The sequence below is a fragment of the Triticum dicoccoides genome, chromosome 7B (genome assembly GCF_002162155.2).
Source record: "Triticum dicoccoides isolate Atlit2015 ecotype Zavitan chromosome 7B, WEW_v2.0, whole genome shotgun sequence".
In the NCBI taxonomy this organism is placed as follows: Eukaryota; Viridiplantae; Streptophyta; class Magnoliopsida; order Poales; family Poaceae; genus Triticum; species Triticum dicoccoides.
In genome coordinates this window covers 321,217,436-321,231,515 of record NC_041393.1, presented here as the reverse complement: position 1 = coordinate 321,231,515, position 14,080 = coordinate 321,217,436, and the positions used below count along the sequence as shown (strand labels likewise).

At 43.0% G+C, this 14,080-nt stretch overlaps 2 protein-coding genes across 3 annotated transcripts; one reads left to right on the top strand and one right to left on the bottom strand.

Annotated features, from left to right (window-relative positions):
* The first annotated feature begins 1,042 nt into the window (after nt 1-1,042).
* On the top strand, nt 1,043-13,164 carry LOC119336514. 2 transcript variants are annotated; one of them, XM_037608557.1, is made up of 3 exons: nt 1,043-1,272; nt 10,910-11,025; nt 12,623-13,164. In XM_037608557.1, exon 3 carries the CDS (start codon nt 12,649-12,651, stop codon nt 12,940-12,942), a length of 294 nt encoding a protein of 97 aa, XP_037464454.1. In that variant the 5' UTR covers nt 1,043-1,272; nt 10,910-11,025; nt 12,623-12,648; the 3' UTR covers nt 12,943-13,164. The 2 variants fall into 2 exon arrangements, with proteins under 2 accessions (XP_037464454.1, XP_037464453.1); XM_037608556.1 differs by lacking the exon at nt 10,910-11,025 and having other exon boundaries at nt 1,048-1,272.
* On the bottom strand, nt 6,306-7,313 carry LOC119336513 (serine/arginine-rich splicing factor 7-like). Its single transcript, XM_037608555.1, has 2 exons — nt 6,907-7,313; nt 6,306-6,580 (listed from the first exon to the last, which is right to left on the bottom strand). Exons 1-2 carry the CDS (start codon nt 7,286-7,288, stop codon nt 6,537-6,539), a joined length of 426 nt encoding a protein of 141 aa, XP_037464452.1. The 5' UTR covers nt 7,289-7,313; the 3' UTR covers nt 6,306-6,536.
* Nucleotides 13,165-14,080: the final 916 nt, after the last annotated feature.

Genomic DNA, 14,080 nt, shown 5'->3' with positions numbered 1-14,080 from the left:
CCGACAAGTACCGGACGACCGGACCCTCGCGAGCCACCGGACGTCCGGTACCCGTCGGACGACCGGCGTCTGTGCGCTGCCATGTGTTAGGCCGCACCCCATGTACCCCTTCACTTACCCCTTTGTGGCCCTAGACTATATATACTCCTCCACATCCTCCTAGTTAGGTTTAGCATTGGTTTAGCTCATATTTTGTGTGAGAGCCTTGCTCATCCACTTGGTTACTTCTCCTCGGAGATCACGACCTCTTCGGAGAAGATCCCCCAAGCGGATTCAAGACCCCTTTATAGGGAAGACTATCAAGACCTCCGCACGGAGAAGAACGGTTCCTTTGTATCCTTACCTTTGTTGATTGTGGATCATATGTTACTCTATGTTGTCGGTGATATAGCACTTGTGTGATTGATTCCTTGTTGGTTTAGGGATTCTCTCTCTCGTTTCCCCCGTGTTTCCCCTTTGTGCTTCCGTGTGTTCTTCGTGATTCCCCGTAGGATCCACTCCAAACGTGAAAGATCGTTCACATAGGGTTCCACCTTACATCAGAGGGGTTGAAGAGCACAATAGTTAAACAGTTCAGTTTATGAATTCTTAAGATTTGGGTTAGTTTGTTGCTCCTCTTAAAAGAGACTCCTCACATTTTCTTCTCACATAGGAAATTGCTTACTTTCTGATGAATAAAACATACATACATGAATAAAGTAGTTGGAAGGATACAACACACATATATACGCACTGAATTGATCGCAATTGTAGAACACTGAGAAACTGCATAAAACGTTACAACACTTTTCTTTATGGGGAGTACTTCATAGTTTCACACTCATTAGCTTCGCATTAGACATGATTGAATGGAACGGTGGATGCATGCAAGCCAAGATGGCATTATGCTAGTTTATTCTTTCTGAAAGTCTTCTAGTAATGTTGGCCTCGACATCACACAGGCCAGCTAACCGAGTTTTGCACTTCCATCAGGCAACAACATAAATGCAACTACAATTACAAAGTAATGCATCTAAATAATATACTTCCAATCCCTTGGTGACCCAGATCCATAAACAAAATTGAAGGGTGGATGCGAGGCTAATAGTACTACTAGATAACAACCCCTCCAATAACCGAAGGATACCCGATAAATTTCTGCTCGTTTATCTTCCCCTTCTCTCTCCTTTCCCACAAACCGCGTCTCCGCTTCTCGAGCCTACCCACAAATCTCCTTCAAGAGAGAGAGAGAGAGAGAGAGAGAGGAGGCACACCTGCCCGGATCATAACCAAGTAAGTACTGTTTTATGCATCCCCCATCCCCTTTCCTCGGATCTGAGCTGCGCGCTCCCCCCGCATTTTTTCTTTCTCTCGTTCTTCATGCTTGGTGTGCCTTGTGCTTTGGCTGTGGTAGACGAGATCTGTCTATTGCGGAATCATTTGATCATCTTGTACGATTGCAATCGGAGCAAACCTGGTTTGGATCGCCGTTTGGTGTGTACCGTCCGCGTTCGAATTTACTCCTATTTACGTTTTGGATTCACCAGCTATCCTGGAAGATTATGTTTAAGAAAGATCTGCAAATCATGAGCCACAGAATCAAGGATAAATACAGCACAGTTTTGCACAGGTGGATAGAAAGCCACCTTTCAGTTTAGCTGATTTTGCACTTGGGGAGTATGTTGCCAAAAACAGGAATTGGCTGAGTTTGGCCCTTTCCTTCCTTTAGTTGTGTTATTAGTTTCTTGTAATTTGGCTTGTTCATATTCTTAAAATTTTGATAAATGAAAATTAGCATAGAACAATTGGTCTACGTTCAGTGCTTCAATTTTTTTTTATCAAGGAAGACCACAAATGTGCTATAGGTGTTTGAGTTTCCAAATTTCAGTGTTTTGCTTTTTGATTGGTAGCTGTAGATGAAAGAAAGGTCTACAAGAATTAGATGACAAATAGCCTGGAAGCTGGCCTGCGTATTAGGTCTGAGAAGGCGAAAGAATTCGTTTGGTAGTAACTGATTGTATCTACCCGTGTTCATTCCAGTTTTGTGCTTAATGCTTCGGTGCCTGTGGTTTTGGACTGCAAGTCCACAATACAAGTCAACTTGTTAATCATGGCGGACTGTAATAATTACTCAATGTTCTTATTTTTGGACTTTTAGGTTTTCTTCAAGTAACCACATATAATTCATTAGACAAACATATTACAGGGATTACACACACGTGATCACCACACAAAACAAACATAGGTGTCTTGCAATTTTGCACCAAAGACTCCGCAGCAAGTAGAACTACAATTTCACCCGTAGATAATCATGTGCCATGCTGAATCATCGTCCAGCATCGTCCTCAGCCGCCACCGAGGCAACATCGAAGAAAGAGGGAAACTGCCACTATACCCAGATCTGAGGGAGCACCTTCGCATACTAGGATGCCAGGGTTCTTCCCCATGTCCACCAAATCCTGGCCCTGTCAACTTCTTCTGATGCTGTTAAAGAAAAGGAACGCCGTCGCCTGCCACCACCCATGTACCCTGCAAGACAATAAACAAAACTGTACCGGTCACAAAATCCCGTCGGATCTGGAGGCTGGCAAGAAGACCAAGCCACCTGCTGCCTTGCGCAGCCGATTAGAGCACCGCCGATACGAGGGAAGAGCAGAGGCAGATTATTCCAACGCGGCGTCGTACCCACCATTGATGCAGCGCCTCTCGAAGCAAACCAAGCTTATCCTATGTCACCGTCGGACAGAAAGTCCCCGCCCACTCCTGCTGGACAAGGCCCTGCAGCAACACTGATGGCGAAAGGAGGCAACAAAATAACCTCCCAGTCGCTGCTCCAGAGAGGTTCCTGGAATGTACGGAGCGGTTTCAAGCGCTCATATCATGGATGACGCATCACTTTCCCTCTTCACTTGCCTGCTTTTTTGAATATGATGGACATGGAGATACTCTAGCTCTGTGTATGCTTTTCAGTTTTACAACCAGGTGGACACCAATCTTAGGTTGTATTTGTTTGGTCTGCAACTTCTGCGGCTGCAGCTGAAACGGCTTCGGCTGGAAGGTGCAGCTGTAGCTGCTAGCTCCAGCTGCAATTGTTTGGTAGTGGTACTGAGCTGCAGCTGGTGCTGAAACATGCTGAATTGACCAGAATGCCCTCTGTTGTTCTGTAGATTGGGTTCAAGGGCTGATTATCCTCAACAGTAAATGACCCGATTAAGAGCTGTTTTAGTCTCATATGTCCAGTTTTCACATGTTTGAACTGAAATTACACTAGTTTCAATGAATTTGACATACTAGACATATGAAAATAATTTTGAACCCATCATAACATATATTACTAATTGTAGAATCAGGGGAGAGAGGGGTGGCGGCTGGGATAGAAAGATGGCCTGGTATTGTATTCTATTGGAGTTAGGGTTTCCTGTACAAGGGAGCAGCACATATATAGGCTGCAGGGTTACATGGGCCACATGGGCCACATGGGTCACATGGGCCATAAGCGCGCACACACACACACACACTGAAATACAGATAAGACACAGCCCAACACTCCCCCTCAAGAGGGATGATAGATATCTATCATGCCCATCTTGTCACAAGCAAGATTGTTCTCCCTGGTTCCCAAACCTTTTGTCAAACAATCGGCGACTTGTTGTCCAGAGCTCACATGAGTTATCTTGATGATTCCTGCATCCAGTTTCTCTTTGATAAAGAATCTGTCTATCTCCACATGTTTTGTTCTGTCATGTTGCACTGGATTATTAGCAATGCTGATTGCAGATTTGTTGTCACATCACACATTCAGAGGATCTTGTCTGAGCACTTTCAGCTCAAGCAGAAGGCCTCTTACCCATAACATCTCACTCAGCCCTTGAGACATTGCCCTATACTCAGCTTCTGTAGTTGATTTTGACACCACCAGTTGTTTTTTGCTTCTCCATGATACCAAATTTCCACCAACAAACACACAATAGCCAGAGGTTGATCGTCTATCATCAAGACAGCTAGCCCAATCAGCATCGCTATAACCGTCAACATTCAAATGGCCATTACTCTTGAACCAGAGTCCCATACCAGGGCTGCCCTTTAGATACCTCATGATTCTATAGACTGCATCAAGGTGTCCACTTCTGGGGTCATGCATATATCTACTTACTACACTTACTGCATATGTAATATCTGGTCTAGTGTGACACAAGTACAGAAGTTTGCCAACCAATTGTTGATATTTTGCTTTGTTAACTTGTTCACCCATCTGTGCTGTCAATTTGTGATTTTGTTCAATGGGAGTTGGGGCTGCTCTACATCCAAGCATTCCCATATCACTTAGGAGCTCTAAGGTATATTTCCGCTGAGACAGGGCTATTCCCCTCTTTGATCTTGCAACTTCGATACCCAGGAAATATTTTAGCTGACCAAGATCCTTAACTTCAAATGCTTTGCCTAGGCATTTCTTTAGTCTTCCAATCTCCTCTTCATTGTCTCCCGTTATTATGATGTCATCCACATATACTGCAAGAATAGTAATCTGTTGCTTGGAATGTTTATAGAAAACAGTGTGATCTCCATTGCATTGTTTATACTCCATACTGCAAACTGCTTGCCTGAACCGGTCAAACCAAGCCCTTGGCGATTGCTTCAAACCATAGAGAGATTTTCTCAATCTACAAACCTTCCCAACAGTCCCAGGTGTAGAAAGTCCAGGAGGAATTTCCATGTAGACTTCCTCTTGTAGATCTCCATGTAAAAAGGCATTTTTTACATCAAGTTGGTGTAGTGGCCATCCAAAGTTAGCTGCACGTGAGATTAGAATCCTCACTGTATTCATCTTTGCAACTGGGGCGAATGTTTCGTCATAATCAATACCATACGTTTGGCTGTACCCTCTGGCTACCAGTCTTGCCTTGTAACGCTCAACCTTACCCTCAGGATTCTGCTTCACTGTGAAGATCCACTTACAACTGACTGCCTTCTTCCCATATGGAAGATTTGCTAGCTCCCATGTTTTGTTCTTTCTCAGGGCCTCCAACTCTTCCCTCATGGCTTCACACCACTTTGGATCTTGTCTTGCTTCTTTCCAGTCTTTAGGAACAATCACGGCTTGAAGTGATGCGACAAATGCTCTAAATGAAGGTGATAGGGCTTCATAGGTGACATAATTACTGATGTCATGCTCAAGATTGCCCTTGCTCAAAGTTTTCCTTGCTACTTCCTTCTTGAGAGCAATTGGCAGGTTAGGTGATGCTTCTTCAGTACTTGAATTTTCATATGACTCCACTTCAGATGAGCTTCCTGTCGCTTGAGTTTCTTCTGACTGCTCCCCCTGTTCCATAGTTTCTTTTGACTGCTCCTCATGCACTTGTTCCTCCACATCTCTCTTCCTTCTTGTATACACCTGAGGATTCCTTTCCTCATTTGGTCTCTGCCACCTCTGCTGTTCAGCCCCATCAACTACAACTGGAATGAAGGATCCCACTATTTTCGGGGTTGGTATTGGCTGCTCCTTGTCGCCATTGGTGCTGCACTCACCACTCAAGTTGCACTCCCCCTCTTGACCACCCTGCATAGATTGTGAGTGGTCAAGTTCTTCGAATAAAGTGCTGAGATCTGTCTTCTCACCATAGAAAGGCTCAGATTCTCGAAAGGTGACATCCATATTTACAAATGTGCGCCTTTCAGCAGGACTCCAACACTTATAGCCTCGCTGCCCTGCAGGATATCCAACAAATATGCATTTTACAGCTCGTGGATCCAGCTTTCCCACTGCTGGTCTGTGATCTCTAACGAAGCAGGTGCACCCAAATAACTTCGGAGGAACTGAGAATTTGTTCTCCCCAAATAGCATCTCACATGGGGACTTCATACCAAGCATTTTTGAAGGCATCCGGTTGATCAGGAACGTTGCAGTCATGACAGCTTCACTCCACAAGAATTTTGGCACATTCATGGTGAACATAAGTGATCGAGCCACTTCTAAAATGTGTTGGTTTTTCCTTTCTGCAACACCATTCTGAGCAGGGGTATCTGGACATGATGTTTGGTGCATTATGCCTTGTGCTGACAGGAAACCTCCAAATTGCTTGTTTACATATTCAGTTCCATTGTCAGATCTGATCACCTGCACATTGAATTGGTTTCGCACATAGGCATAAAACTCCTGAAAACATTGGAATACCTCATCTTTATGTCGCATGAGGTACACCCAAGTCATGCGAGTGTGGCAGTCTATAGATGTCACAAAATATTCCATTCCACTAACAGAAACAACAGGACATGTCCACACATCAGAGTGAATCAGCATAAACGGGGATATACTCCTTAGCCCCTTACTCAAATATGAGATTCTTGTGTGCTTTGCATATTCACATGCATCACACACAAGCTTACTCTTGTCTACTCCACGCATTACATCAGGAAACATCTTACTCATCTTATCAAAAGCCATATGCCCCATGCGACAGTGATGGATCATCGCCATTGTCTCACTTACTCCAACTAGTACAGCCAAAATAGGACTAGCACTAGACCTAGACACATCACGATCCATATACCACAATCCACTACGCCTGGTTCCTGTCCCAAGTTTCCTTCCAGTCATCCTCTCCTGAATCAAACATATTTTCTTATCAAGAGTTATTCGGCAATCTATCTGATCAATCAAAGCACTTAGAGAAAGCAAGTTCACAGGAAAAGTTGGAACATGTAATACATCAGATAATTTAATAGTGGGTGTACATTGAACTGATCCAACTCCTTTAATCGGTTGTGAGGTGCCATCAGCAGTTTGTATTGTTTCACAATGTGTAATTGGGTACTGAGTATATGATTCAAACTCAGTTGAGGTACCCGCATCACGCTTGGATGCTCCAGAATCTAATATCCAATCTGGAAGGAAATCATGTGTGGATATAGATGCATTTGCAAAGTTACCTTCCCCTGTGTAGACAAAGTGGGCAAAGTTCCCGAAGGTGTTGTCCTCCTGGCTTCTACTCTTCGACTCCCCTTGAGAGGTTGTTGACGTCCCTTCTTCTTGCGTTGCCAAGTTAGCCAAGTTTGCTTTGAAGCCATTGGAATAATTCGAACCCCTCGAGTTACCTCTGCCTCTAACTCCCCGGTATCCACCTCGGCTGTAACCTCTTCCCCTACCACGTATTTCTCTGCGTTGTGCTGTGCAATTGATGCTTATGTGACCTTTCTCTCCACAGTTGAAGCACTCTCTTGTCTCCTTCCATTCAGACACAGTAAATGCTGAGCGAGATGCATTCGCTTCTCCAGTCCTGGTCAACTTCAACCTGACCTCCTCCTGTGCCATTGCTGCAACTGCCTCCTCAAGCGAGGGGAGCTTTGGCTGATGAAACAACCGAGCACGCCTTCCTTCAAATTCTGAGCTAAGTCCCTTCAAGAATTTCATCACTCTCCTACGCTCTACCCACTTCTTAGTAGCAACTATACATTCTGAATGTGGTAACTCCAGTGGATCATAGTGGTCTAAGTCAGCCCACAAATGCTGCAATTCTGCTACATACTCCATCACCGACTTATCCCCTTGTTTTAGCTCATTTACTCTATCCTCAATCTGCGCCATAAGCATTATGTTCCCTTTCCCGGAGTACAATGTTTCCAGGGTTTTCCATACCTCTGCTGCATGGGGAAGAGTCTCCACGGCTGCTGCAATGGATGGGGTCAAGGAGTTCAGCAGCCATGCCACCATCAGAGAGTCAATGACACTCCACTTCTTCCACTCTTCACTTGCCCTGTTCGCCGGTTCATCTACTTCCCCTCTGACATAGCCTTCCAGCCCCTTTGTCCTCAATATTAGCAATGCCCTTCTGGACCAGCTTAGGTAGTTTGTGACCCCTTCCATCTTGATTTCATTTGGCATCAGTTCTATTTTCTGTATCACCTCAGGCTGAGGAACAAGCGCACCTGGGGAAGCCACACCCTCTGCCTTGACAGTGATGAGCTCAGCTAGCTTCTCCAACGCCTTTACCAACCCCTAGTTGTCCCCCATCTTTCCAATCTTGAATCACACCACTAGCAACCTCCAGCAACCACTGCTCCTCACTTTCACCTCTCTACTACCTCCTCCCCTCAGATCTGGGATTCCACCTCTCCTTCTTCCACACAAGCCTTCTCCTCTCAGACAATCGCCAGCAAGCACAACCAGCCAACCACCATCACCACTGCTGGGATTGGGAACCCAAGCTCTGACACTATGTAGAATCAGGGGAGAGAGGGGTGACGGCTGGGATAGAAAGATGGCCTGGTATTGTATTCTATTGGAGTTAGGGTTTCCTGTACAAGGGGGCAGCACATATATAGGCTGCAGGGTTACATGGGCCACATGGGCCACATGGGCCACATGGGCCATAAGCGCGCGCACACACACACACTGAAATACAGATAAGACACAGCCCAACACTAATTACTATATATTCATTGTTTTTAAGGCGTCCCGCCTTGGACGCTTAGGCGACGCTTAGGCGATAAGGCGCCCCCCCAGCGCCTTACAAATATGCCCGCCTTAGGCGCTTAGGCGTCGCCTAGGCGATAAGGCGCCCCCCCAGCGCCTTAGGTCGCCTTACCGCCTTAAAAACTATGCATATATTACATGAAACCGTCCTTTGTTTGAAAAATACATGGTTTTGGTGAACTGCAACCTACTCTCTCGCCGTCGCCGCCATCATAGAATCAGCAATCATGTTACGAGTTGTGTCCATGGTAGTATTTCCACCTCCTGCATAGTTCCTCCAATTGTGTTGAGCACATTCCCTGGAGGATAATAGTTATCATCATCATCACATGTAACAAAGTGGTAATCATACAAATCACTGTCTCTTATGAAAATTCTGCAATGTCATACAAACAATGATAATCCTCGCTTGCTTCCTAGGTGGGTAGCTAGGCAAGTGTTTTAGAATGCGCCATTTTGTTTCAACACAGCAAAGGATCGTTCTATGACATTTCTAAGTGATGAGTGGAGATAATTGAATATTTCTTCTCAGCCACCTGCAGCATGGCCGATATCAAACTCAGATAGATGGTATTCTGTTCCTCTGAGTGGTGTTAGATAACCAACCTGATCGGGGTACCCAGAATCAGCGACGTAGTATTTTCCTACACAATGAAGATTAATGTCAACAGGACACACAATACATTGTCAAGTTGAGTTGTGTGATTGTTTGAAGGAAATACCCGCTGGAGGATGAGGGAACCTTTCTTTGTGCTTGTCAAATGTCTACTTGAATACCCTTGTGTCATGTGCCGAACCAGGCCTTCCAGCCACTACAGAAATGTATCTCATGTTGAAGTCACATACTCCCTCCGATCGAAATTAATTGACGCAGCCTCTATACAACATTGTATAGAGGTTTTATAGAAGCTGTGTCAATTAATTCGGATCGAGGGAGTACAACCATCACATTTTGTGATGAATAACAATGTCGACCAAAATGGTTGATCATGTTTTTAGCTGGCACAGTGACAGGGATGTGTGTTCCATTGATAACACCAATGCAACCATTGAAGTGAGGAAAGAACTTAGGGTCTTGAAGTCTCTCCTGCACATTTCTGAATTGGGGATCAATGGGTCTAATGATGTCTGCAGCAAATAAAACCAAACACTTAAACACATGTCTAATGAAGTCACGTACCAGAATCTCATGTAATAAGTCAAAAGAAGGTCTGTGCATACGAAACATCTTGTAGCAATCTCTGGACGACCCCAAGCAATCATAGACCACTCTTGTCGAGTGCATCTTACCTCTGTCCTTTCTTTCTTCATTAGATACTTCTCATTGTGTGTGGCAGCAACAAAAGCAACATACATATATCGATGAAGTCTCTTCTTCCTAAGCTTCATCGTCTTTATGTCAGATTCAACCTCACTTTAACTTGCACTCTCACTTGAACAATGGTACCATCATTGATAGGTGTTGTACTCATCTATGCACATACAAATAAAAAAAATCAGTACCACATACCATAATTCAATCCATACGTAACATGACATTGTGCTCAATTAAGCAAGCAAATACATAGTTCAACAATTGTTCAGTTAAGCAAGCAAAAGGTACATAGTTCAACAAGTTCTCAATTGTTCGAAACTAAGCAGGGAAATGCATAGAGATACATGACAGTCAACAGGATGCACTGCTTCCTTTCATCAAACTGTCTCTTGAGCCAGTCTCCCTTCATTTGTCTTCATTGCGTAAAAGAAGCTATGGCTTGATGGTTTAGCAAACAACTTGTAGCCATGTTGTACTCATCACTAGTCCCGGATGCCTCACACTTGGCAACCTCTTCCATAATGGCAAGAATATCATCATCGTCGGCTGTCTTACTAGTTTGCCCCGCACAGTCTTCCTTGTATGACATGGTCAACAAACCTCCTTAAGTCTTTTGGCACATTATTTTCCTTGAACTTAGATGGACTACAAGGAATTGCATTTGTCGAACGCTTCGATTTGGTTGTTCTGGGCTTGAGTGTACTGGGGACTAGGAGCAGTAGTATCATTCTCTTCTTTATACAAGTCATGCACATCTTCCTGCGTTTGAGTTTCTGCCGCCTTTGCATCATCCACTCCTGGCATGACAGATGACTGTCCATCAATATTCGGCTTGTCAAACATGATCGCAAGCTCCGTCAAGCTGTGTGGAGGTCCTTTGCGGAAAGCTTTAATTGGCTTGTAAATCTGCACATAAAAAGATTAACACTTGTTAGTAGCATTATACAACATGGCATTTCTAAAACTGATATTCATGCATGGAATAAACTAACCGCGGTCAATGCTTCCCATTGAGCATCCTGTGCCGTAATAGTTTGCTTCACATCATCTTATCCAAGTCTAGTTGCTTTGTTTGTGCAAATATCCATGCTGAATATATAGCCTTCATATCATCCCAACAATTTCTGAACTGTTTTCTTATATAGGTTCTTTGGGTCCGTGCTTTGAACTCTGCCTTGCCCTGATAGCCAGCGGCAGTTAAGGACCTGGTTGGCCTATGCCCAAGCTGTATTTGCTTAGTGGCACACTCACAAAAAATTATGTTGGTCTCTCGATCCCACTGAGCTTTCACTTTGGGCTCTTCCATCTATATAGCCATTATCATTATGCAAATTTATATAAACAAATGACAATAGAGTAGCACTCACTTGTATCATAACAGCAGTAGCACTCATTAGTACCAGTATCATTTTGCAAATGGAGCAGTCACTAGTACCAGTACAATTTGCAATTCTAGAGCAATTCACTAGTACCAATGTCGATTAGCAAATCTAATGAACTGTTAGCACTAGTACTAGATGAAACACGAACGAAGTTATGTCCAATTAACCGGCTGAGCACATTGCCTCAGGAAGATCATGCACACAGGTAACACACGAAAAGCACGCGCACGCCTCTGCGAGGGGGGAAGGAGCAGAGAGAGCTCTGAGGGAGCGAGGCGCAGGAGGTTACCATGGCGTCGTACGGTGATCCAAGTGGCCAGTGGCCGGGGTTGGGGCGGGTGGAGGCGGTACTGTGTGGGGGAGTGGCCGGTGGCAGAGGCAGTGGACGGGGCGGCGGTGTCTCTGATTTGCCGGCCGGTTGATGAGGTTGAGCCGGGTGGCGGCGCAGATTGGGAAAGACCAACCTAGCGGTGGGGTTGGAGCTAGCTGCGGCTGAAAGAAGCCCGAAATATGGGCTGTGGCTCTTGGACGTTTTTTCAGGAGGGTTTCGACTTTCGGCTGCATGGAGCCAGCCTAAAAATGGCCCGTTGTTGGGCTACAGCTTTTAGGGAACAGAAGCCACTGAAAAAGCCCGAAACAAACACACCCTTAATGAACCAAAATACATCACACTTGATGCATGTTACTGGAATTTACAGGGTTTAATTTATCTAGGAATTTACAGAACAGTACTGGTATGTCCTTGTCCTTCAGTATGTATTACCAAAGAACATGTTGTGGTACACTACGTGACAATTATTCAAGAAAATTCCTGGCAGTTAAGAGTGGAATTGTGGAAAGAACAGGCATCTTGGACATCAAGTCTTATTTTGTTACAAACTCATGTTTTTTCGTTACACTTGTTTTGAGTAACCCTACTCATTGTTCTGCTTTCTTTCTTGTTTTATATATTTGTTTTTATTCTTCCTTTCACCGAGAATATCTGTTTTTCTTGAAGTTGCTGATTGGAATACTAGGTTTTCATAAAGTTGTCTCACTTGCAAAACATATGAATGTATCATAATAAATCATGAAATGTGAAGTACGGAATATACAGGTAGAATGCTTATGAAGAGTTAAGCATGTGAGTGAATATTTTAGTATGATACACTGCTATTTGCTGCTGCTTCGAATTTTCTTTTCTAGACCTGTGTGTGATTACTGTCGGACAAAGGTCTATTTGCAGATAAAATACAAATTTCTCTGTTTATATTCTGAAAATGTCAGTTTGATTCTTGTTGAATTACATAATAGTTTCACATCATTAAGGTATGTATTATGAGGGGTTTAAACATTTAAAGTTTTTGTTTCATCCCAGGGTGACCTGTTTTGAATTATGCTCCCTCCGTCCCAAAACAATCATGGTTCTTGCTTATGAACATTTAAAGTAGCTTGAAATATGTATCTCTTGTTAAACTTATTCTTTGTTTTGCGCAGGATTCAAATTTGCCCGCTCATCAATCATGGTTCTTGATTCATTATCATCGCCTCACAGGAGGTCGCAAAACACATTCTTTCTGTCATCTCCTAAGAAGCCTCAATCATCTCGTGATGATGTTGGTAGTTGGTCTGCCCTGGTTGAGCGGCATCGCTTTCTCTTGACAACGCTAGTGGTACTTGCCTTCCTGTGCACCATATATCTTTACTTCGCGGTGACCTTGGGGGCACCACAAGCTTGCTCAGGGTTGACGGGCGATGAAATGACCGTATGTCAGGAAAAATCAGCCCTGCAACATGGAAAGTTGAAATATCGCTAACTCCGCTTGACAGTTTGCAATGTGCTTGTGGTCCAAATTCGTATATTCTTTAGTGGTGGATGCTGAAAGGGCTTGTATTGATGCTGATGTACATTTTAATGGAGTGAGAGGGGATTGTTTGTGCTTTGAAACCGTATAACTGAATAGGTCCCATTTTATTATTGTCATGGTGTACTAAAAATATCATGGCACTAATTCATCCCGGAGATTCTGATGGTCTCACACACACAAACACGCGGGCGCGCGCACACACACATCTCTTTATTTTGTGTGCTCTTTTATTTTGTGTACTCCTGAGAGTATGTACTCCTACCACATAGATGATTTTTCTATATCTCTTTATTACTTTTTAATATAGTACTTCATTAACAACTACTAGATACCTCGAATGAGTTTCACGAAAAAAATCATGTGTGTTATATTTTTAAAGGTACTAATTTGTTATACGTGAAAAAGGTATATTACAAAAGTATGTAAATGATATTTTTTCAACAAAATTTGTATCGGGATATCTTAGGAGTAGGATTTTCTACAATAGCTTACTACAAAACTAGTTAAGGTTTTCGACGGTATAAAAGTTCTTAAAAATTTTGAAAAAAATCCTGAACCAACACACCTATAATATAACATAATCCAACGGAGGGATTAAAAAAATATGATTGGATGTTGCTCAGTATATATTGATTCTTCAGTGAGCTGAAATTCTTGTTTTTTAATCGAGGACACATAAATGCATATTTTCACAATCACATCGTTGCATCATCTTATTATATTAGAGTGAGGTTTTCTAATATCTTTTATATTTTTAGTAACTTTTAAACCGTTAAATTTTAGCAAGCCTTAACTAGTTGTGTGGCAAGCTATGACAGACACAATTATAGCAGCATATTATACTAGTTTTAAACTATATATAAGATATCACCTGATACATTATATTCATAAAAATTATCATAATATTGTTCAACATATAGAAGTAAAAATAGTTCAACATATCGTGAAAAAAATCTAAGATATATAGAGGATATAAAATAACAAATGATAAGAAACCTTACAAATCACATGATAAGTTTGAGATCCTTGATGCTTTGAAAATGAGTGATGATGTTATCATCCTTAACTTGCAAGAAGAATTCCCTTT

Excerpts from the sequence above, each read along its gene's own strand:
- LOC119336513 (XM_037608555.1), bottom strand. The coding sequence starts at position 7,288 with ATGGCACAGGAGGAGGTCAGGTTGAAGTTGACCAGGACTGGAGAAGCG. Across the intron at positions 6,581-6,906 it reads CTTTGTCTACACAGGGGAAG|GAGAGGATGACTGGAAGGAA; the intron begins GTAACTTTGCAA and ends TGTTTGATTCAG.
- LOC119336514 (XM_037608557.1), top strand. The coding sequence starts at position 12,649 with ATGGTTCTTGATTCATTATCATCGCCTCACAGGAGGTCGCAAAACACA.